Below are 23,552 nucleotides of genomic sequence, written 5' to 3'. Positions count from 1 at the left end.
ATCAGCTTAGCAAGGTAAATCTCCACGGACTTCACAGGCCATAACAGTTCATCTGGCATTAATTTCTCTTTGGTATTAACAACTTCAGAAAGAGAATTTCTGAATACCTTCAACAGAATTCCCGCCTGATCTCTTGCCCTCACACTTTCCACGAACAAACTCACTAGTTACGCAGACATCGAGGCAGACTGCGGGGGGATCCCACTAGTATTACCACCTACAAACGGGCTTCCCCAACTTCTTTCTGGTCTGAAAGGAACTTGAGCTGGAACAAGTTCTAGAGAATGGATCCTCTGTTTGCCTTCCCAGTGTCAACAGACCAATAATCTGCAAACGCTCCCAAAAGAATCGTTTATTTTTACTTTGCAGTGCTTTTAGCCAGATCAAAGAAAACTTTGACCAACATGCAAAACATAATATTTCCCACCTCTGCTTTAATAAACCAATTGCCTTAATGCTCCTTTTATAAAACTTTCAAAGCACGCATCACAGTAAAATGTACTCTTCAGCTCTGCAGTAGTTACACAATCCTCCAGACTCAAGGGTTACATAACTCTCAGTGCTTAAGTTAATTATTAAAAAACCCCAAAGTTTCCTGATTTCTATTACTAGCTCATGTTGTGCAACTACAAACTGAATATTAATTCTCTATTTTAGTTTTCACACTTCTGTGCATGCAGAAAAAGACTGATCACTTATTTTCATTACTGACTAATATACAGGATAAGCTTTAATACCTAGGTTTTGAGCACTGCTAGGAAACGTTATTTTTAAATTCCAGTTGTTTCTGCTTTTTAAAAATCAGTCACACTTTAGGGTGACCTAGACAAATTGGAGGATTGGGCCAAAAGAAATCTGACGAGGTTCAATAAGGACAAATGCAAAGTCCTGCACTTAGGGTGGAACAATCCCATGCACCAGTACAGACTGGGGGCTGACTGGCTGGGCAGCAGCTCTGCAGAAAAGGACCTGGGGGTTATAGTGGGCAATAAGCTGAATATGAGCCAGCAGCATGCCCTCGTTGCCAACAAAGCTAATGGCATACTGGGCTGTACTGGTAGGTTTGCTGCCAGTAGGGCAAGGGAAGTGATTATTTCAGTCTATTCAGCACTGGTGAGGCCACATCTGGAGTACTGTGTTCAGCTTTGGGTTCACCCCTACAGAAAGGATGTGGACAAACTGGGGACAATCCAGCGGAGGGCAACAAAAATGGTGAAGGGGCTCGTGGACATGACTTATGAGGAAAGACTGAGGGAACTGTGCTTATTTAGTCTAGAGAAGACTGAGAGGAGACTTAATAGCAGCCTTCAACTACCTGAAGTAGGGGTCTGAAGGAGGATGGAGCTGGACTGTTCTCAGTGATGGCAGATGACAGAACAAGGAGCAATGGTCTCAAGTTGCAGCAAGAGAAGTTTACGTTAGATATGAGAAAGAATTCTCACCAGGAGGATAGTAAAACACTGGAACAGGTTACCCAGAGAGGTGGTGGAAGCTCCATTCTTGGAGGTTTTCAAACTCCAGCTAAACAAAGCTTTGGCTGGGATGATCCTGCTTTGAGCAAGAGGTTGGATTAGATGACCTCTGAGGTCCCTTCCAACCCTAACTTTCTATGAGTCTATGATTTCCACTTGGTTCAGGTTTTTTAAATTTTGAGTTTCACACAATTTAAAACATGAGGTCAAACTTGCACTAACCATGTCCCTTCAAATAGGTTCCAACACCTGTTCACAAGCACGTGTCACTAAACTTAGATACCTGAAGGATGGCTTCCTGCAGGTCAGAATGGACCCTTATAATCATCATGCAATAACAAAGACATGTCTATTCTAGAGCCTCTTCCACACAGTGCCACCCTTGACATGCAGGAACTACTTCCCGAAACACTGCTGTTCTAGAAAATAGAAGAAAGATACTACATTTATGCCTTGCTTCTTTCTCTTCACACTTAATGTGCTTACAACCACATATTAAACCTTTTCATCAGCTAGAATTATGGACCATCCTTCTTCCTGCTGGCCCCATTAACTTGTAGGGAAAAGCCAACTTTAATTACTGCTGTTTGCGATGGCTTAGGGGCAGCAGAAAAATCATGGTTTATAATGACAATGCTCCATCCTGAACCCAACATCTATTCAGAAGTGGCTAACAAAGTCCAGGTATGACTCTAATAAAGTACAGCATGGGCCTTCAGCTAGAGAAAATGCCTCTCAAAACATGTTGGATTAAGAAACCATTATTGTTAAATTCTAAAGATTTGATGAATTGCTATTTTTGCCCATCATTTATGAGCTTCCCTGACATCAGTTGCTGCCCTTCTCCCTTTGATACTATTGAGTGGACAGAAACATTTTTACTCTGGTATTTCTCCAAGAGTAACTCCATGTGCTCAAAGGAAAGCATTACTACTCACCTTGTCTTACTTCCAAGAAGCTAGGTCACCAGCTAAAGGTCATACTCTCATAAGGGTGATACTCACTCTCATAAGGGTGACAATTTCATCCATATAGGGTCGAATGTGACTTCTCACAAAGGATACCAGCATTCCAAGTTGCTGGAACAGGAACTGGAATGAGGAAGAAGAGGGTAGTGCTCAGTGCTACTATCCAAGTGGCAGTGCAACCCAAGACAAATCAGGTTTCAAAGGCCAACTGCAAGCTCATCTAATAATGACCAACATGCACAGCTACTATAAGCAGGAAGTCTGGGGCTAAATTCTCTCAACAGCCTCAAAACACATAGTTGTTGTTTACAGTATTTACTGAAAGCATTTCAAACTGTGGATATGCAGGCACTAAAAGGAATTTAGGCATGCAAGGTAGTTAGATGTCTAAACATACTCATGGGCAGAATTTCAAACATCATACCATTTTGGCAAACTAAAATCTGGAAGCTGTTACTGAAAATGTAGCCCCATATCTCTTCCCCCCTTGCCTGCCAGCCAGACACACCCAGATTTTAAGGTCAGATTCTATATTTCTCCCCTCCCCACCAAGACAATGGTGGAATATTAGGAGAGAGATTTTGGGACTTGCCAAATTCATAGGAAGATGACCAACTGTACCCTAGAAAAACTGAACTAGACATTTCTATCATATGCTTGCTATGTCTGTTTCATGATTACCTTTGATCCAACAAAACACAATCACGTGCACACTTACCACTGTGGTGATTTTACTTTGGAGCTTGATATGAAATAATATGTCAGTCTGGATCAATTGCCCTTGTCCACAAATACATATATGCTTTTCTTTTTTTCTTTTCTTTCTTTTTTTTTTTTTTTTTAAAGATTAAGAGTATTTACAAGTGTTTTCTACTATATTTTATTTTTTCACGAAAAATTTCTAGTATAGATTGTTTTTGCTATTCACAGCAGGAAAACACAGGCCAATATTCAGAGAAATCAAGGAAGGGCTTTTCAGTGAAAATTGAGCAAGTGGACAAGGGATTAAAAATAAATAAATAATCAGCCTCTGGTTATAGGTGGCTTGTGTGTGTGTTTACCGAGAAATAACCCTGAGCCCCCATGGAGTTGTCTTCTCTTAGAGTTGCGAAGTGCTTACATACAGGACAAGGGCCTGCCTCGTCTGGGCTTTAAAGTCACGTGTACCCACCTCAGCTCTTCTCCCCAGTACACTTTCACCATCTTCTTTTACCTGAAAATTTTTAAACAGAGTGTGCACAATTGCATAGCTTTCAAGCATGTTAGATCAATCAAGGGTAGGCACTCAGCCAACCCAGGAGTGCCAGGATTTCTCCTTCCGACCTGAGCAGTAGTTCAGTCTGGTAGGGAATTAGCCTGTGGCAACTGCAGTTCTATACCAGGGTAGACATTCCACAAGGGTAAGTATGTGGCTCCCATCCCACATACCAAACAACTCTGGGAACCCATGCAAGTTCCCCATCCCACCCCACACACACCAGTTTCAGTATCAGGAGGAAAAACTTCTGCTAGACTCAGCCATTTTTTGGTCAGATGCAGCCAAGGCTCATTTTTGCGCTGTCACGCACAATTGATAACTGCTACGTAAGAGGCAAAGATGATTCTGTGGAACCATCAGCTGACACTGGCCAATCATAATCCCTTTCAAAGGGGGATGAGAGCACATGTCTATGGCAAAAGGTTTAAAGATACTTAGTGCAACATGCAAAAAAAATTCTCTGTGCATCAGGGGCATGAACTGCAGAGGCCATGGAAGGCTGGGGGAGCTAGCTGCAAAGTCACTTTTTGGGCCGAGTGGTTTGACAAAGAAGTAGAGCCAGGGGCTGGCCATTTAAGGAGGATGCTCAGTAACAGCCTGAGAAGCAGAAAAACTGGTGGCACTAGATGTTCTGACCAATGCCTGGAGACAAAAGAAAGCAGAGCTAGTACCTCACTTTCTGCAGCATGCTTAGCAGCAACACACACAGTGCAGGAGTGCCCAAAGCTAGTCATGTTCTCTTTGCAATGGATTTCTGTTCTGGGGCAGGCAGGAGAGAACAACACTCAACACTCACCTCTCGGATAGCACCATCACAAACCCGGATTACATTGAGGAATGTTGGCATGACCTGGGGTAGGAACTGCACACACTTCAGCCCAAGGGACTTGAAGATGAAGGTGATGGCTTGGACGACCATTGTATGGTGCTGGGACAAGGACTGATCTCGGAAGATTCGCATCAATGCTACCATGGAGACAGCAGGATAAAATTCATCCAGTGGGAGGTTCCCCATGTTCACCAACATCTCACTGGTACTGTAATCAGCTGGTAGAAAGTAAAGAAGAGTAACCAGTATGCACACAGCGCATTTCAATATTGCAATACAAACACAACCAGCTAATGGGGGAAAATGGATGTTTACACTATGGGCATGCTCAGAGGGGGCAGACATCTTATAGGAATTTTACATCAAAGCTCCAAGACTCTGGAAGCTATTTCAGAATAGCTCTTTTGATAAATTTCCATACATAGACAAGTCCTCAGGCAACACTGAACCTATTACTCACCAGCCATTTGCCCCCTGTAATAAACTATTATGAAGCACCCTAGTCCATGTCTTTTTCATATATGCATTTAAAAATTAGAACTGGACTGTAATTCTTAGCAATTCACCAGTTTCGAACTGGGACTTCGTTTAGGAGGGGAGGAACTCCTGAAAAATTAAACCAACTGTGATGGAAGTACCATGGCTTTCACCTGTGTAACAGAACAGGGTAGGAGCCCAAAGAGACCACAGATAATCTAAGCTCTAAAGCATGAAATGGGGTGTTTCAACTTGGTTCTATTTTACAAAAGAAAATCTTGCTGATGAGCAAGCAATATTACTATTCCTATAATAGGCATTTCCATATTGGCCAATTTAGCTTAAGTTAGTCAGGGTCACATTCACATGTACCTAGCTACTTTAGTTCCCTTATGCAAGCTGCCCCCACAACTATCCACAAAATCAGTCACCCTGCTAACCTGGGGGCAGGGAGCAGTGCTTTTTACTGCCCTATGGCTCCAAAATGTATTTGAATGTAGGGACACAGGTTAGCATGTTCCACCTGCTGTTATACTTTTCATTTTAAGAATGGAAAGGGCCAATATAAAAAATTCCTATTAAAAGTGGAAGTGAAACCATTCAATCATTTCATTTAAGCAAATGCCTGGCAAACAGGTGCCTGTCCACAGCTGGATGCCACTCTCAACCAAGTCAGCTCTAAAGCTGTCTGCTTAGTAAACAGCTACACAACAGGGTTAAGCATGGGTAGGGAGTAAAAGGTGTGGGTAGATCTCTGTGTTGAATCTGTCACATGGCTTGCTTAAAAAGGGCTGCCCCAAAAACATCAATGACAGTTGTAAAGGGGACAAGTTTACTGATCTCCTCAGTCACAGGAGTTTGATCCTCCTTGGACACCTGCTCAAAAGGATTGTGTTAGATGGCTTCAGAGTTTTAGTTTGGTTGCAAACTCCTCAAGACAGAGGCTCATTTAAATCAATGGACCAGGAATCACATACATCCACATACACCACAGAAACAAAGACCTAAGGCTGTGAAGACCTTCAGTGTGTTCCTGAACCAAATCTCACCTATGGTGAGACAGGTAAAAGAATAGGTTACAAGACCCTCTTTAAAAGAGAAATGAGTTTAAGTTTGTCATTGTCCAAAAAGACATCTTTCTAGATGCTCGGTTAATTCTTGGAATAAAGTCATTGTATTTGTACTCCCCTGAAAGAAAAGAGGCTGTGGAGAAAACTTGCATAGGACACAAAGAGGACAAGAAATGGTGATATAAGTGGCAATGAAAGGTCTCTAAATGCAAACCCTAACAATAAAAATATTACATTTACTAGGGGATGTTATCAACTTGGCCTAGTGGGTAAGAAGAACTGGGCTGGGGTACAGGAGATCCAGATTTAATTCATGGTTCACTGGCCTCCTGGGGGTGGAGGGGACGACACCTGGGTCACAGCACTTCCTTCCCTGAGTTTTAAATTTCCATTCTATAAAGGAGGAATAACAATAATTCTGTAATGTGCTTTGAGAGCTAATGCAAGTAAGAACTAAGACCTGAGTATCATTATTAATAATACTAAACAAACCCTGCCCAATTGCCCCAAATGTATGTACTGCTACTGCAGGTAGTACCTGATATTATCATTATAGCTAAAAGAGCAGAGATTTCCTTCATGAGCCATTTTATTTTGACTGCACTGTATGTAGTCACACTTTCCCTACCACTATAGTCAGTCACTTCTTTTCCTGTTAGCCTTTCACACAGCAACACAGGACAAGGACGTTTCACAGAACAGGAAAAAGCAACCGGAAAGCCACTCATTTGGTAGTTTGTACAAAGATGGTGCACAAAACACTTGAATTCATTTTTCTGAAACTGACTAGATTGCTATTCTACAGCATCCTTCCAGCATTTACAGCAGCTAAAAAAGGAACACCCTTAAGAAATTTTCCTTTTCTCAGGTACCAACAACCCTTTCTGCTTAGTGTAGTTTCACCATAGATCTCCAAGTCCTTCAAATGCAGATCAGTATCAATAGGCACTTTTAACAAAAGGTTAAAACAGGCATTGAGAAGTGACTTGCTTGGGTTTCCCTGTGGCAGAGCTGGATTCTATGCCCCAGTTAAGGTTAATGCTGCTGTACTGTAGCTTTCAGGATTTTTTAACTCCAGAATGGAATGAATCGTGTCTAAAGCCCAGGTTCACTGTTAGTTAGGAGCTCTCTGGCCCATGCCACCATACTGGCTGGAGAAACAAGCAGATGACCTATGATGTAATTTCCATCTTTAGCATCTAGGCTGGAATGAAAAAAGCACAGCCCCTTTAAAATTAAATTATGTGAAAGTTGCGCACTCTTCTCCCAGCATCCACTTGCTTACAAGAATCTTGACTGGATTTAGACTCTGACAGGCTGACAGCCGAAGCATCACGTGACTGGTCAATCATGCCAATGTTCACTTTGTGCTTGTATGGGTCCAAAGCTCCCAACAGACCCAGCACACGGATAGCCTGGCAAAGAATAAAGCAAGAAAAATGTGTCAAAACCACATTCCAGGCAAAAGCCAACACAATGAATGAAGCCTGAACCCAGGTGTCTGGGTAGCTGCCATGACGAGACCTAGTGATAAGAGAAATGGTGGCCTTTTATTCCCTAGACAGCAAGCCGATTCTTTCCACTCCACTAACAGCGAACAACTTCATTCACAGCTTCTTTACAGCCTTGTCCATCAAAACAAATTATACCCCACTCAGCCCCAGCAACAGGTCTTCCATTCCTTTTGCTAGAAGTGGATTCAGCAGCCTGTCTGTCTGACTGCCCTCCTAACTCCTGGAAGTCCTCAGAGGAGGAAGAGATTGGAGTTCCTACCTCTCTCCGGGTACCCTGGTTCTGCTCAGTCTTCAGAAAATTCAGCAGCACCTCCAGCAGAGTTGGGTATTTCCTGTAGGGCTCCACCACATAACCAGTACTGGCCACCAGCTGCCCCAGCGTCCAGAGAGCCACCTGGAATGAACACATTCCCAGAAGAGTTAGCTTTGACCTGGTAGGGAAGACCAGCAATTTATTACTTGCCTTATCTTATAAGGAGTCATTTATCTCCCTTTAAAACATTTAAAAGCATCTCAGGGTCCAACTGTTTCTGAAAGCCTCCCCAGAGACTCTCTCTCTGTCAGGGCAAAGCAAAAAGTTCATTAACACTTGACAACATACATCCCTCTGGGTCATTAAAAGAACCATCTTCTCCAAGACCTGTTGCCCCTGCCCCCATCCAGTCGCTGCTGGCAGCTTCTTAACAGCACTGAGCTTGATCCTAGTGTTTTCTAAGAGAGCCATTTATCCATGCTTCTTTCTTTAGCTGTTCAGGGAACACACACTACCTGAGATGAAATGAACAGCAAAGTCACCAATATGGCTCACCCTTCTGGGCATTCTCAAGTAGAGGACTGACCACTTTGAACTGAAGGCTCATTTTTTCAGCTCCAAGTGGCACACAGTAACATCTGACTCTCTCTAGTCACAGAGAGCAGCTTAGTTTAAAGAGGGTGTTGTATACTTACCTGTCTTTTAGCCAGCAAAGAGGAGTCCTGGAGCATGTCCATGATGATGATGAAGAGCTCATCCACCCATTTCCTCATCTCCAGCCCACTGACCTGTAAGAAGCAGAGAAGAGAAGTCCCTCCTCTAGAACAGCAACAGGTTTAGGGTCAAGGTGGCCACCATGGTGCCTCCTCAGAAAGCTGCAGTTTCTTACCTGTGCAAGCTCCCCTATGGTAGCCAGGACATTGTTAATCACTCCTGGGTTTGGATCCGGATCCGGATCTTTCAGTTTCACAATCAGTGCCTGTTTGAGGACACAGAAATAGGTTAGACTCCTCAGTGAAAGCCTCTCCCACCCCTACCCAGCAAGGAACACTCTCTTCCCTGCCTCTGACACTGAAAATTCAAACCAGTGCACATCCTATGAAGGATATTCACATGCATCAGCATTTCAAAGATGAACGATACATTTTGATGACATCTGTATGGCTTCTATGCACCCATCCGATCTGGGTCACATGGCTGTATGTAATCAGTGTTACCACAAGGACCACTCTAGCCAGTTTCTTTTATATTGGTTCTGCTATTACCGAGCAGGGATAACAGGATAGCTCATGGTAAAGGGGACACATCCACATGCTAAAATACCTCCCTCTTCCTCCAATGAAAAATCAGCAGGGTGTGGAAGGACGCCCTACCTTAAGGATGGGCTCCATGTATGGGCGAATGAGACGTGGGGCATTGGAGACCAAGTGACCCAACATCCTGGCACTCTGTTCTTTAATCCTCCCAACTCCACTGTGTTCCAGCTCTGTTAGGATCTACAGGGAGTGGGGAAACAGATGCATCAAAGCAGAGATAGGCTGGAGAGCCGACATTCTTCAGATTAGGCAGCAACAGATGAAAAGGAACAAAACAGTTAGACTCCATTCCCTGCTTCTGTCTGCATTTGGCTGAAACACAATTGAAGCATCAAATGAAAATGTGATTGTGGCAGCCATACGTGATGTTCCACATATAGGCACTGCCCAGCTTGCAGTGTCAAAATACGGCTACAGCTACTTCGCATTTTAAAAGGAAAGGACTAAAACCAAGCCCATGTCTAACAGGGAGGTGTAGGGTATGGAGCTAAAGGCTCCAGCACACAGTGTTCCTCGTCCACTGAAAGAAGGCCACTTTAGTCAAGGAGAAATGATGTATACTGGGGCCTGCAGTTACTGCTGTCCTCTCCATTCCACTATGGAAGATGGTAACTGCCAGATTCACTATTGAATTGCAAGGGCTCACTCTAGATATGGATGTCAAGTCATGAACCCATATGCAGGCCCTTCCCAACACTTCCTCTCTACTTGGCACTGGCGAGACCCCAGCTGGAGTACGGTGTCCAGTTCTGGGCGCCGACTTCAAAAAAAGATGTGGAGAATCTTGAAAGGGTCCAGAGAAAGGCCACAAGAATGATTAAGGGCCTGGAGGACAAACCTTATGAAGAAAGACTGAGGGATCTGGGACTGGCAGCCTGGGGAAGAGAAGACTGAGGGGGGACTTGGTGACCATCTATATGTATGTAAGGGGTGAGTATCAGGAGGTGGGAGGAAAAAAAAAAGTGGTTACTAAGGTGCCCCAGGGGAGGACAAGGAGCAATGGCCATAAACTGTTACAGGATGGTCTCAGGTTGGATGCAAGGAAGAACTCTTTATGGTAAGGGTGATCAGAATCTGGAATAGACTTCCCAAGGAGGTGGTGCAGTCCCCAACCTTGGAAGTCTTCAAGGACAGATACCTTGCTGGAATCATTTGATCTCAGCAGTATTCCTGCCCAGAGCAAGGGGGTCGGACTCTATGATCTTTCAAGGTCCCTTCCAGCTCGTAATTTCTACAATTTTATGATTCTGAAGTGTATCAAGCTGAGGTGATAAGAACCCTTTCAGGGTGCTCTTACCATTCTAAGCACGTGAGAAGAGGATAATTCCAGCAGCCTCAAACCTCACTTTCTCAACTCAACCCCAACCCAACACCTCTCTCACCTGGATTAACATCTTGCGCAGAAAAGGCATGACAAAGGCAGGGTTCATGCTGCTCAGCCGGCCCACGGTGCAGATGGCCAGCTCTCGGATTTCAAACACCTGGTCGTTGAGGGCCACAAAGAGAGCCTGCAAGTTCTCTGCCTGAGCAAGATGTGCATCAAACCGCTCATCCAGGGAGGCCAGCACGCAGAAGCGGATATCGGGGTCTGCAAGAGCATGTTTGCTTGTCTTTGCTCACTTTAAGTTTCTGTTCTTCCACAATCTCTTGCTATTACTGATATGTGGCTTCCAGCACACCACTGTCTCTCTTTACCACACAGACCTACTGCCACTAACCTTTCATGGCAAAGCTTTAGAGCTGACAGGACCCCATGAAGGAAGAAATACCTAAGGAATTTACCCAAAAGCAGTTCAGCACAGGCCACCAAGGGGCTTCTCAGTGGTGGCCTCTGTTGCTAAGCAAGACACTCGGATTTCACACCCAAATCTGTCTCTTGCTCCTGCAGCTCGTGTGGTTGGAAGGGATCCAGAGATATGGCAAACATCAGCCCCTGGGGACTATCCTGCAACTGGCTAAGGATTTAGCTAAGGAGACAGTCCTCCCCTGAACTCCATGAATGGATCATAACTTGGGAGAACTCATACCTGGGTCTGTTATTCCAACCACAAGCAGTTTGCTGAGAACATCTGCCACCACCTGCACTGCTGTCTGGCTGACCACATGGGCATGTCCGCTGATTAGGTGGATGGAGGGTGTAAGCAGGCGGGAGCAGGTGCGGGCTGCCTCCATCCGGATCTCTTTGTGTTCACTGTTCAGGAAATGGTCCGCACAGTGTCGAACAAACTGGGTCAGGGAATGACCTGGATGGGAGTGAGGGGTAGAGGAAAGACAGATGAGGATCTGACATGGGTTTAAACTTCAGGTCCTAGACCTCCTGCTGACTGTGTTAGAACAACAGAGGTGTGGTTTGATCTCCCTACTGTAAGGTGTTGCCAAGCCTTGGCCACTTTCAAGGGGCGTAAGCCAAGCTGCAGAACTGTGGCTAAGCAGAAGGCCCCAAAGCGTGTTTGAGTGACCACAGAGCAGAGGTGGGCAAAATTAGGCCCGCGGGCCATATCTGGCCTACTAATCGATCCTATCCCAGCCCAATGGCTGAGCCTGAGGAAACAGGGCTGTGCCATGAGCTGCTCCACTCTGTTGCAGCCAGTGCTGGGCTTGGCCGGGTAGTGTGCAGACTCTTCCCCTGCCCCCTCAGCTTCCTGTTGGGACTGTGGCTGTACAGTCCTGGCACTGCAGCTGCTGGGACCCAGGCCCGCATGGGATGGGACACAATGCAGCGTGCCAGGTAGCTGTCCCACCCGCCTGCTGCAACAAGCTGCTGCCATTGTGGCACCACTAGGAGGCGAGTCCGTGCCAGCCGGGGGAAGGGGAGGGACTCAGCCTGGGCAGCCGCTGCCCCCAACTTCCTGGAGCGGCATGGCAGTAGTGGCTCATTGCAGCAGGCGGGCAAGCAGGATGGCTAGTTGGTCCCATCCCATACGGGCCTGGCTGCCAGTGGTTGCAGTGCCAGGACTATGCAACACCAACAGAAAGCTGGATGGAAGTGGGACACAGGGGGTGTGGATGAGTCTGCATGCTGCCCAGCCTAGCCCAGCCCCAGCTGCAGCAGAACACAGTAGCACAGGATGCAGCCCTCCCTCCTCAGGCTCCCAGCAGCAGCTGTGTAGCCAGATAAGATCAAATGGCATCTCCCTGCCCACCCCACCCCCTCCCAGCCCTCAACAGCTCACCAAAACTTTGGGCTGGTGGGCCACTTAATAATTGCCCACCCCTGCCACAGAGGGAACCTTTACTTTGCTGAACCAGCTAGTCATTTCATCTGTAAAGGATGCCATCAATGTCCCTAAGTAAACCAGTAATTAGATACAATTAAAGCACAAGGCCTGAAAGGAGACACTATAAGGGAAGACCACATATTACATAATCCAAATATACTATATCATAGCTTTATCTTAAAATATCAGTAGTAGTGGTTGATGTAATCAAACGTATTAGATGCGATAGATATATTTGTGTTAAGAAATTTAGGTAAGTTGTAAAAACAAAACACCCTGGTCAGAGAAGGCCATAAACTAAGGTAAAGAAGAGACGGGACAGGGTTGAACTGCACTCCACAATGGCATGTTGAAGAGGAAGAAAGAGAGGAGATAACAAACCCTCCTTTTTACTTTCCTAAGGATATAAATCCCAACTAACACCTTCCAAGTTCAGAAGAGATCTGGTTCAGTCCAGTCCCCAAAGTTTCAGTGAAAGAAAGAAATTTAAATAAAACTAATCAGAGAACATTTATTAGAACAAGCCATCTATAAATACAGAGTATAGGCTGGAGGGAAATTTGGAGAACTCAGCAAATTCAAGAAGACCTGCTGCCAATCTGTATGCCACCCTCCTCCCACCGTGTGAGTCTTCCCAGCTGGTATAGGTAAGAATTCATGTTGTGCTGTCATGTGTAGCTAGACAGACTTTGGAATAAATGTTTGTTTTTGTGTTTTGAAGTGCAAGCAAATACAATGTTGGGCTGTAGACCTGTTTCTGCCTCTTTTATCAGTAGCCAACCTGCAAGGTTACCTGTAGGCTTGGTAACAAAGGGAAAAAGTTATGAAGATGGAATTAGCAAGAACTTGAGTAGGCCAGTTGGTATTATTGTGGGTCTAGCAGGGAAAGGCTAGGATTTTGTTTAGGTGGTTTGCCAACCACTTCTATATCCTGATTCTAGTAAGAGTTTTTAGGTGCATCTTGCTTTTGTGTGTCCAAAACACGCTGCTTCCAAAGTTCCCACTACTCTGCAGCAAATACCCAGAAAACACCCACCTCAGAAGACCTGAAAGCTTTTACGGACACTGTTCTGTGAAATCTTAACTAGGCTGTGTACCATGTGTACTTGCAATACTGCTGCTCAGGCTTTCTGCAAGCGCTCGAATGCATCTTGCATTCAGCCTGCTACTGCCTTCAAGTCTTACCTTCAAACTCAAAGCTGCCCAATGTGCGCAAGGCAAGGGTGATGCTGCCCACATCACTGGCCTCGGGGATGTTGGTGAGGCTGGGTGATGCCAGCTGATGGGCAATGCCTTTGGGCATGCCTGGGTGCCGCAGGGGTTTGTGCATTAGAACAAGGGACAGCATTTTCAGCAGCCCATCCTGGATGTCCTTCTTCAGCTGGGGGATCTGACGGCTCAAGTCATAGAGCACAGCAGTCAGAGCAGGGCTGGGGACAAGAAGCAGGCATGCTCATTAGAACAGGAACAACACAAGTTATGTGTTTCTACTTCTCATTCATGCCTTTGACACTGCCTATCAGAATATCGCTCCAGGCATTTAGAGCCACAGCAATCCCTGCCACTAGAGTTTGGCTACCCTTGCATGACCTCCAGAAGCTAAAACAGACTGCTTGGATGCCAGCCCAGTGTGCTGCACTAGGTGCTACTGGGAATTATCCACATGGAGGACCTCCAGCTGGGACCAATGCAATGGACTATGCACAGGACTGTCTTTAAAAGATGCTCTGAAGCTCCACGTCATGCACAATGCAGCTACAGATTTATTTCAGGGTGCATGCTCGGCTGAACGCCTCAAGCCTGCATCCTATGGACAGAGAGGTGAGCAATTCACAAGATGCTGACTCCAGACTACAAAACTGTCACAGCCTGAGAGCTGGATGTCTGAAAGACCGTCTCTTCCTCACACCCTCATGCTGCCGGCAGAGGTGAGTTAAGATTCTTCTAGTAGGAGACCCCAGATGTGAGCTCTGAGGGCAAGAAAAAGCTAGAGGCATGGCATCCAGCTCGTGAACCTTCTTCTTCTATTGGTCTGATACAGCTGGAGTTTATCAGCCTCCCAAGGTTTTCTGTTTTGTTCAGGCTTTTCACCTAAGAAGAGTATCTGAGCACTGAGAAGCTGGAGAGACCAGTCCTCAATTTACCTTGCTCTGCCATTTCAAAGAGCAAATTTTTTACATGGTGGCACATGTAGTCAGAACTCAGACACCTTACACTGACAACAGATTACTTGTTTGAGAAGGCAAAGGAACCAAAAGTAATAGCATACATGCACCAACAGTATTGAAGGGACCTGGCCAGCTGTGTTGGATGTGGCACAAAGCTCAGCACAGAAATGTAGTTACATACTGTAGATAGCACATGGGCCCAATTTCCAGATATGTAATGACTCCCAGTGCCCAAGGGCTGAGTCTGAAGGCGAAAGACAAGAGAATGGCAGATATCTGTTTGATGCACCTCCAGGTGGGGGTCAAATTAAATCAGCCTACACTGAAACATCTCTCTTTAAAACTGGCTCCTTTGAGGGGAGCATAGGAATTGCCTCACTCACACAGGCCTGCCCTCCCAAAATCTACCCTTCTCAGGAGAAGGATATAAGCTTTAGAACATCTCTTTCCCATAGGAACGTGGTATGTTAACCTCTTGCAACTGATAGATTACTTCTTACCCCTTTGCATGACAAGACTCAGTTCAGTAACACCCTAGGAGGATTTTCATCCTGGTTTAGTAACACAACAGTTTTATTTTCATCCAAAGGAAAGGGTGAAGCACTCTAGGGTTTTCCCTAAGCAGTCACTCAATGCACCATTTCCTCCAACACAGGAAGACTAATATAGCTGTGTCTCCCAAGGAAAGCGCTTGATGGGCTTTTCTCCAGGGTTGCTTGCTCTATCTTCACAACTCACTTTTATACCTATAGGCCCTTTCCCTTCAGAATCTACAATTATTTTGTTCAGGGCCAATAATGCCATCCAGTGGCTAACAGAAAAACATGTGGAAGAGCTTTGTACGTACCTCAGTCCTACAGCCAGCATGGGTTCCAGTAGCTCTTTGATGTCCTGCTGGATGCTGGGCCCCATAGCTCGTGCCAGCATACTGATGCAGGTGAAGACGGTGGCATCAACCTGCATGGACTTCTGTCTCCTAAGAAGACACAGTAAGAGCTAGCTAACTCAGAAAGCTTGCAGTCCTGTCACTCCCTCACCCCACCTTCACACCACTGACATCTCAAGGGACTGTTTGTCAGTTTACCAACAGTTGTCTATCCAAGACCCTCTCTAACCCCCATGCACTCACTTGTGGGCAAAGTCCTTTGGTGGAAGAGCTGCTTTGATGATTTCAAGAACCTTGGGCAAGTAGGCCTGAAACTCAGACCTCACAGCCACAGAAAGCAGTCCCAAGGCCTGGAAGGCTGCTGTTCGCTCCTTCTCTTTCTTCACACAGCTTAGGACATGGTTCATGGTATCTGGAAGGTACTGGTCAGCTAAGGCAAGAGAGGAAGAAGTCAGTCTGTGAGTTCTTTGGGCAGCAGGGCCAAAGCATAGGTTACCAACCACAACTAGTGAGGCACATATACAGCATTCAGCAGTTCCTGAGTGGCAAATCTATAGGGCTGCAAAGCGAAGGGAGCACAGAAGGAGGCCATACCATGTGGCCTGTCCCTATCCATCTTCCAGCCTACAGTGCCAGGGAACCTGTTAGAATGCAGATTAGTGTATTTCACATAGCAGCCGGTGAAACAATAAAAAATACCCAGGACAATTACTTAGAGGGTGGCCTACTTAGAAGCAACTGCACCAGAGGACAGGAATGCTAGCATCAGAAGTATCACCTATAGCAAGACACCTTGCAGAAATAACACACTAGAGGACGGGCACTGGCTTGGTATGAATTGCTGCTGCCAGCAAGGACAAACTTAAATGTAATGACAACAAAATAGGTTCCAGCTGGGCTTTAGCCATTTAAGCCAACAGTTTCTTTCATAGGGTTCTACATCTGGAGGAGGCATATGAAAAAAGCAACAACTCAGCAACAGTGGTTAAGCCATTTCCTATAGGTTTTATACAGGAGACAAATGCCACAGTTTCTCAACAGGGTGGTAACTGGTTTGGAGTTTAGGAGATGTTGGTATACAGCTGTAAAGGCACAGCCAATCTTAGGCATACTAGCAAGGCCTTATTTCTGGTACACTCTGGACTTTAAGACCAATACAGCTTTTAAAAGGTCAGCTATAATCTCCTTTTCCCTCAAGATCTCCCAACAGCCCCAAACAGGGAAATAAAGGACTGGACACTGGTGACAACCCCACAGTTATGTTTGCAGGGAAGGAAAGGGAAGAGCCCGGCAGGTTGAGACAGCTTGAGACGAGGCACTATGGCACCGTGTAATCCACACAAAGGCTTTGCAAAGCTGCAAGTTCCTGACAGATGTTGTGCTGCACTTCTCTGAAAAAACTGGCCCCTTGCTATTCAGAGAAATCAAAGAGCCAGCTCATGCAATTTCTCCCTGCTCTACTACCTGTGTGCAGGCCAATGGAAGAAGCAGCTGGAACTCTCTCCACCCACCTTTGGCTGCAGCCCCAAAACCCAGGCAACAAACACTTCACCTGTGAATGCAGAAGGCCGGAAAGCAGCCAACCGGGGCAGTAAGTTGAGTACTGTCATCTGGATCAGGGAGTTCTTGCTGGTTCTGCATTTCAAAACCCACTGGCATACCTGAAACCGGATGGATTGGGCTTTCAGGGAGGAGCATATTTCTCCCTCCTCCCCATTATTTTTATTGGTGCTCTACAAAGCCTTGTACTGACTCTCACAGCTCCCCCCTGGGAGTAGATAAAATTATCTGATTCAGAGAGAAATAAACTGCAGCACAGAGAATCTAAGCCGCTCTCTCTCAGAGGCAGAGCCAAATACAGCTAATGAACCTTGATACTTCGATGCAATCACTGAGCCATGCTGCTTCCCAGACAAGGGAAGGTGGGGGGTAGCTGTGCTTTTAAGAATTTAGTCTATGCTGGTTGAAGGGGGCAAGTACAGAAACACTCACAACCCACCTGATCAAACTTTTCCTCCATGAGATCCCGGCAACATCGGCTCTCTACCAAGGTTGACTTTGCTGGGACAGGTGAGGCTCCGAATCCCATGATTCCCTGGTGGGCACTGTATCCCAGCAGTCCAGCAAAGGCATTCGATTGGGAGGGCTGCAAAGACTGGAAGCTGGTGAATGGGGTGATGTGGCGAGGCTTCGTACCAAAGCCCATCAGGTCTTTGCAGTACTTGTCATGCACCATCTGTTGCTGTGTGATCTCCTCCATCTCTTCCCTGAGGCGCTAGGCGTAGAAGATAAGCAGGTTCAAAGACAGCTGAATAGAAGATTGCACACACACACAGAACACTTACAGAATTAGGGACCAAAGGCATCCACCCCAGTTGCAACATCCCGGTCCCCAACAGGCAACAGATTTTCTGATAAGAGACCAACAGCAAGACATTCCAAGGATTTCTACCTCTTTATACTTCCAGTGGGAAAGCAGCAGAGACAGGCAATGAAAGCCCCCCAGCATGGCAGAACAAGGCAGGCAGGGTATTTCAAAGATCCTAACTCTCCAAGTAAATGCCACTTGAACCCCATACCCAGGGCTCCTACTCCCCAGACAAAAGGAGATTCAAGTCTGGCATACCTCTCTGAATGCATCCAGCTTCAGGTGAATGAGCAGTTTAGTTCTGAACTTTAACCTGATCCCTCCTTTGAACACCTTCAACTGCTTTCCAGAAACACACAGTCCTCACATGCTTTTCCACTCCACATTTCATTTGTTCAAGTTACAGTAAAAGCTCTGTTATCTGGCATCCCCCGGGAACGGTGGATGCCAGATAACAAAATATGCCGGTTAACTGAGCAGCCCCGGCCACTGCTTTTCATGCTGTATCTGGGGCATCCCTCCGCCCCTCCTGTGGTCCAGCAGGACAGGGAGGCAAGTTCCACACAGCCTGCTATACCCCCAGGCCATGGGGGCTCCACAGCGCAGCTGCTTTGCCCTGAGCAATGGGGGCTCAGAGAAACCGGAAGTGCCACGACCGGTACTTCCAGTTTCACTTTACCTTACAAGCCGGCATGCCGGTTAGTGGAGCATGATGGCTGGTAAGATGCCAGATAACAGAACTTTTACTGTACTTGAAGAAGTCAGATGCTCCATATGTGATCAGAACCTATACTCAGCAACCTACGGCACATATCCCAATCCTTATTTTGGCTGTACCAAATCTGTTCATTCTAATATTATAAAAGCCTTAATCTGTCTGTCTGTCCATAATGCTTTATTCACACACTCATTAGTTGTCTGAAACAACAAGAGTGCTCCAAGAGTGTTCTAGACAGGAGACAGTGGCACGCCACCATGATGGTAGGGACAGAGCGGCTGGAGCAGGGGGCTCCCTGAAGGCGAAGGCAGCACTGGGTGCTGGCCAAGGGGGCCAGAGAAGCAAGCTTCCCCCCTCTCTTGCTCTTGGGAGAAAGCAGCGGTGCAGGGTGGTGGCTGACGGTGCTCTGTCTCCACCTACCTCTCCCCCCTCCCCTGGCATTCCTGATGGGCAATTGGCTAGCAGACAATATCAGTAGAAAGAAAGAAAGGTTTCAAGATAAGATTAGAAAGGCATAACAAACTAGAAAGGGAAAAATCCCTATTTGTCCTGCCTGTCCCTCGGTACAAGGGCAGAAGAACATTCCCTAATACTTAATCAGTCCTAATCTGTAAGCAATGAAGTTTTCACGGTCTTACTCAGGAGCCTGTTCCACTCCTTATTTAACTCTCTGCCAGAAAGTTTCCTGATATTCCACCTGTTCCCATCCCCTACACTGTCATGCTACCTCATCTGGATATGTAGTCCTGTACACTAAATAGTTCACCCTTTCTTTTGTGTTCACGTCATACAAGTACCCATTTATCACTTAGTTGATCAATTTGTGTCACTTTCCACCAGTAATACACAGCTATGATTTCTGAGCAATTGGTATTGCTCTTCTCTTTCTTCCCTTCAGTACCAGTGGTCTCTATGATAACAGGAAGCCCTGAGCCCTGGTTGCTTGTGGAGCTTTCCCAGCCACTTTTGACCCAAAACAGATTAATTTCAAGTTCCTCAGCTCATAAAGCAGCCACTGAATGAGGCAACAACCACACTTAGCTGCTAAGTGTGCTAGGCCAGACTATCACCTTGATAAATTGCTCACCTCTCCTTCCATGCTGCTGATCCTCACTAACTCATTGAGGATCAGTAAGGCACCATGGATTCGGTCGTCACGATTCATACCCTTTTCCTTGGCCAAAGTCTCATCAAAACCTCTCTCAGCCTCTTCATATGTGTGCTAAAAAAAGAAAACAACAATAAACAGCAGCAATTTTAACAGAAACTAAGCCCCATGAAACAGAACAATGCACCACAACATGTCACTAGGTACTGGGAGCCTGTAAGTTCCAGGAAGAGCTACATGCTTCAGCCAGGAAATTGTGAAGTGCTGTATAGCTAGGAGTCAGAGAGAAAACAGAGTTCAGCTACCTGAGAGTGTCTTCAGCAGCAATGAGAGCCAAGAGCAATGGCAAGGATGCTATACCAAGAATTCTGCCACTGAGTTCGCCCTGTGGAGTAATCACACAAGGCTTGAACAGGATGATTAAGCTAATTAGGCACAGTGAGACCTGAGCATCTGCCATACCACCCTGTCCCAAGATATTAAGAAATGGAGATGCTCATGCATGTCACTTAAAATTGGTCTACACTGCTACCAAAAGAAGGTGGGAGGCACAGGTCAGTCTGATCACATGCTCTGTTGAGAACAGTCTGACTGCTAGGATAGACTAGGTCAAAGGGCTGACAACAAGTTGCAAAAAGCACAATAAAACTTTGGTGTATATGACCCATTTCTTTTGTACCAGTTGATCCCAAGGCCAGAATATTTTTAATCCTGACTGAGAGGCGCCAACACCTAACAGCCTTAGCTTAGACCAGATCTTGTGTGCTGACACAGAGAAGAAAGCTATTTAAAGTGGAAGGAACTCCTTCCTTACTCTGTACCACTGGGGCTTCTGCATCTCTTTTGGCTCCCGCTGGGTGGTGAGAATGAGGCAGGCACGTAAGGCAGAGACAGCTCCCTCTCGGATGGCCTGTTTGGGGTCCCACACGGCCACAAAGATATTATCAAAGAATGGCTGCACTTGCTGGAAAAAGAAGGTAGGCACGCTGATGGCCAGTTCACGCAGAACGAGAACCTGGAGACAGGAAGGAAAATGGTGGTCAGGGAGAGGTGGGAATTTAGAAAAAAAACTTCCACATGCCAGATCTGTCTTGCCTAGTTATACTGTAAGCTTTTGGGAGCATGCTGCTGGGTTTATACAATGCTTTGGCAATTGAGCATCTGAGTCTTGGTTCCTAAGCACCACCAGAACAAATACCATTAACAGCAGACCAACTAGTCCCTCCCATAGCTCTTCAGAAATGGAAGAACAGCCATTCCATTCCCCAACTAGGACTTCCCTCCAGTTCTCTCCCCACTCACTGCATCCTTCCTCACGCAGTTCTCATCACCAGTACTCATGAGCCTGTTCCCAGGAAGGCTGAGAAGCCAGAAGAACACTTACTGCTGCATGCCTTCGACCTTCATTCCTATCAGCTCCCAGCCACTCCAGAGCCCGTTTCACCTCAAACTCCACATATTCTGCTGTGAAGGTGTCTCCCGTCATTGCAAGGCGCCCGATAGCCTTGGATGCCATCTCCATGACAACAGGGTCATTGGAGGGGAGCAGGTTCCGAAGGTAGTTGGCAAACCTGCCGATGCGGGTGGCATTGCCTCCCTCAACGCCAATAAGACTTGCTGGGGAGAAAGAGAGCATGGGTTAAGTTCTGCCAGTGGGTTGGTGTGGCAAACAGTAGCAAAATCCCTGGAAGAGAGTTCTTTCTAGGCAGCCTGGAGAGATTCCTGCTAACTCTTCCTAAACTGCAAATCCACCAGAAACATTAAGCAGCAGGAAAGGTCTGCATTCTTCTCAAGCTCGAATCTGTTATGTAAAACAGAGAAATGCATCAAGAAGGTTCCATAAGTCACATTTTCCTTGTATTACTTCATAAAGATCCACTCTGGGAACACAGATCCATTCCAACACACACGCATCTATATATGGCCATAATGGACCCAGGACTGAATGGAGAAGACTGTACTCCTCCAGAGATGGTCTCTCGAGGCCTGTCTTGAGACACATTGGCAGGGGGCAGCGCAGCAGCAGAGAGAAGGCATTGGTATTCAGGGTTGTCAAGCTGACACCTTCCACCAGTACTAAGTTCACAGAAGTAACTTTAAAGTAACACTGTCCGCCTAAAGTGAGATGTCATTAACAAAGACCACCCACCGCAACAACCTCCATCACCTCTAAGCACACCGGGGTTGGTTTGGTTATGATGCTCAACTCAATCCAGAAGGAGCTTTACTGGGTTATTAAAAAGCAAATGGTGCAGAAATGAGGAATCCATTTGGAAGGGACTGTTTTTATATGAGTTATCTGTACCATGGGTTCCCAACCCTCAGGCTGTGAAGGGTTGGTTGCTGGTCCACAGGAGGCTTGGCTGCCAGACTGGAAGTCCCAAAGTGACTGGCATACTGTGGACTAGCAACCGAGTCCACAGTATGTCGGTCACTACCGAGTATAAAAAAGGGTTGGCTGCTGGCCCACAGTATGCCGATCACTCCTAGTCCGCGGTTTACTAGTCCGCAGCATAAAAAGGTCGGGAACCCCTGATCTGTATCCCCAGGAGTTGCAATGTTTAGGCTGTTCTGCCGCACAAGAACAAAAGCTCAACAGGACAATCGGAGATGCTACTGGGAATAAATGCAAAAGTTGTTTGATCTCCTCCTTGGAGGAGGCACCTGCTGCCACTGAGTGAAGGGCTTTAAAGGGTACGATTATTGCTCTCAGGCCACAGAGAGTCCAGACTATTTGCACACCATGATCACTTAAAGCTGAGCATCGCAGCCCGTATTTTCGTAACAACTCAGGACCACGTTCTCAAGCACTCAGCACAGAGAGACCACGTCTTCAGCTCATTTGCGTCACAGGGAAGTGGAGAGCGAATCTCCCAGAGACACCGAATCCCTGCGCTCACCTATCGCCAGGATGCCCCCCTTCTTCTCGTTGGTGTCGGAGCTAGAGACCAGCTCAAATATGTGGTGATTCAGCTGGTCATAGAAGCGGGTCGATTCCTCCTGGCTCATCTGCGCAGGAAAGAGAATTCAGGCCGAGGCGGAGCTGGTCCCCAGCACCCCAAGCCCCCAGGGCAGCAACGATGCCGGGGCCTCCCAGGATCCAAACAGGCGGCGTCTTCTCCTCCCCTGCCCCGCCCCCCGTCCCGTCCCGTCCCGGGCCTCCCAGACCCCGCGGGCCGCCACACCTCGCGCAGCTCCATGGTGACATAGTGCTGCAAGTCCTTGGCCGCTTTGGCCCGCGTCTCCTCGCTGCGGCTCTTCAGGCCGTTGGCGAACTGCTGCAGGATGGACACGGTGCCCGACATGGCGGCGGGGGCGGCTCAGGGCGTCCAGCGCAACGGGGCCTTGGGACACAAAACCTTGGCGTTGGCACCGGCGGGGCCGGGCTCCCGCACAGACCCGGGCCCAGAGCCTCGCAGCGCCAAGCGCCGGCATGACAGAGCCCCGCGCCCCGGGGCGTCGCCAGGTGACCGCGGGGATAGGGGAGACCACTCACCGCCTCCTCGCCGGCTCTCTTGGTCGGGCCCTGGCTCTACCCGCCAGGCCGGCGAGGAGCACCCACCCAATCAGCGCCCAGTCACATCGGAGTGGCAGCCACCGTCACCAATGGAGTGGGGAGGAAGGCGGGGTTCCTAGGGGAGGGCAGCCCCGCCCCTCAAGCCGGCTAGCAGGGCTGACCAATCCGGGAACAAAAAAATTAATAAAATAAAAGTGGTCCGATTGATACAGGGCTCCGCCAGTGGCGAGCCGGCAGCAGCGTGATTGGCTGGAATGCCGCACTCCCCACCCCTCCCGGGGACAGTGACCAGGCGGAAGCAGGAAGCCGCAGGGGGACGCCAGGGTGGGGACACATGCCTCTCTGCTTCCGGGTGCGTTGCTGAAAGCGTTCCCTCGCCCGCAGCCGACCAAGGGCGCTGTTACCGTAATGG

At 47.2% G+C, this 23,552-nt stretch overlaps 2 protein-coding genes across 5 annotated transcripts in view; one reads left to right on the top strand and one right to left on the bottom strand.

Annotated features, from left to right (window-relative positions):
* MTOR (mechanistic target of rapamycin) overlaps positions 1-23,164 on the bottom strand; it is a 123,966-nt gene extending 100,802 nt beyond the window's left edge. The window contains exons 1-21 of one of the 4 annotated variants that reach the window (XM_019511733.1): positions 23,120-23,164; positions 22,809-22,967; positions 22,524-22,632; positions 21,008-21,240; positions 20,438-20,638; positions 19,603-19,737; positions 17,429-17,704; positions 16,982-17,090; positions 15,673-15,859; positions 15,391-15,519; positions 13,561-13,805; positions 11,185-11,400; positions 10,540-10,745; positions 9,215-9,337; positions 8,731-8,820; positions 8,537-8,629; positions 7,848-7,982; positions 7,360-7,489; positions 4,495-4,745; positions 3,612-3,653; positions 2,477-2,563 (exon numbers count right to left, since the gene is read on the bottom strand). In XM_019511733.1, coding sequence (XP_019367278.1) covers positions 2,477-2,563; positions 3,612-3,653; positions 4,495-4,745; positions 7,360-7,489; positions 7,848-7,982; positions 8,537-8,629; positions 8,731-8,820; positions 9,215-9,337; positions 10,540-10,745; positions 11,185-11,400; positions 13,561-13,805; positions 15,391-15,519; positions 15,673-15,859; positions 16,982-17,090; positions 17,429-17,704; positions 19,603-19,737; positions 20,438-20,638; positions 21,008-21,240; positions 22,524-22,632; positions 22,809-22,928 — 3,117 coding nt within the window. In that variant the 5' untranslated portion in view covers positions 22,929-22,967; positions 23,120-23,164. The remainder of the gene's footprint in view (positions 1-2,476; positions 2,564-3,611; positions 3,654-4,494; positions 4,746-7,359; positions 7,490-7,847; positions 7,983-8,536; positions 8,630-8,730; positions 8,821-9,214; positions 9,338-10,539; positions 10,746-11,184; positions 11,401-13,560; positions 13,806-15,390; positions 15,520-15,672; positions 15,860-16,981; positions 17,091-17,428; positions 17,705-19,602; positions 19,738-20,437; positions 20,639-21,007; positions 21,241-22,523; positions 22,633-22,808; positions 22,968-23,119) is intronic. The other 3 variants (XM_019511734.1, XM_019511735.1, XM_019511736.1) reach the window with 3 other exon arrangements.
* The window catches only part of UBIAD1 (UbiA prenyltransferase domain containing 1), a 7,186-nt gene continuing 6,560 nt past the window's right edge, over positions 22,927-23,552 (top strand). The window contains exon 1 of the mRNA XM_019511548.1: positions 22,927-23,089. Coding sequence (XP_019367093.1) covers positions 22,927-23,089 — 163 coding nt within the window. The remainder of the gene's footprint in view (positions 23,090-23,552) is intronic.

This window comes from Gavialis gangeticus, unplaced genomic scaffold (genome assembly GCF_001723915.1).
Source record: "Gavialis gangeticus isolate Ggan-Ray unplaced genomic scaffold, GavGan_comp1, whole genome shotgun sequence".
NCBI lineage: Eukaryota > Metazoa > Chordata > Crocodylia > Gavialidae > Gavialis > Gavialis gangeticus.
Note: the sequence above shows the minus strand (reverse complement) of the source record. Positions and strands in the feature narration are given on the sequence as shown.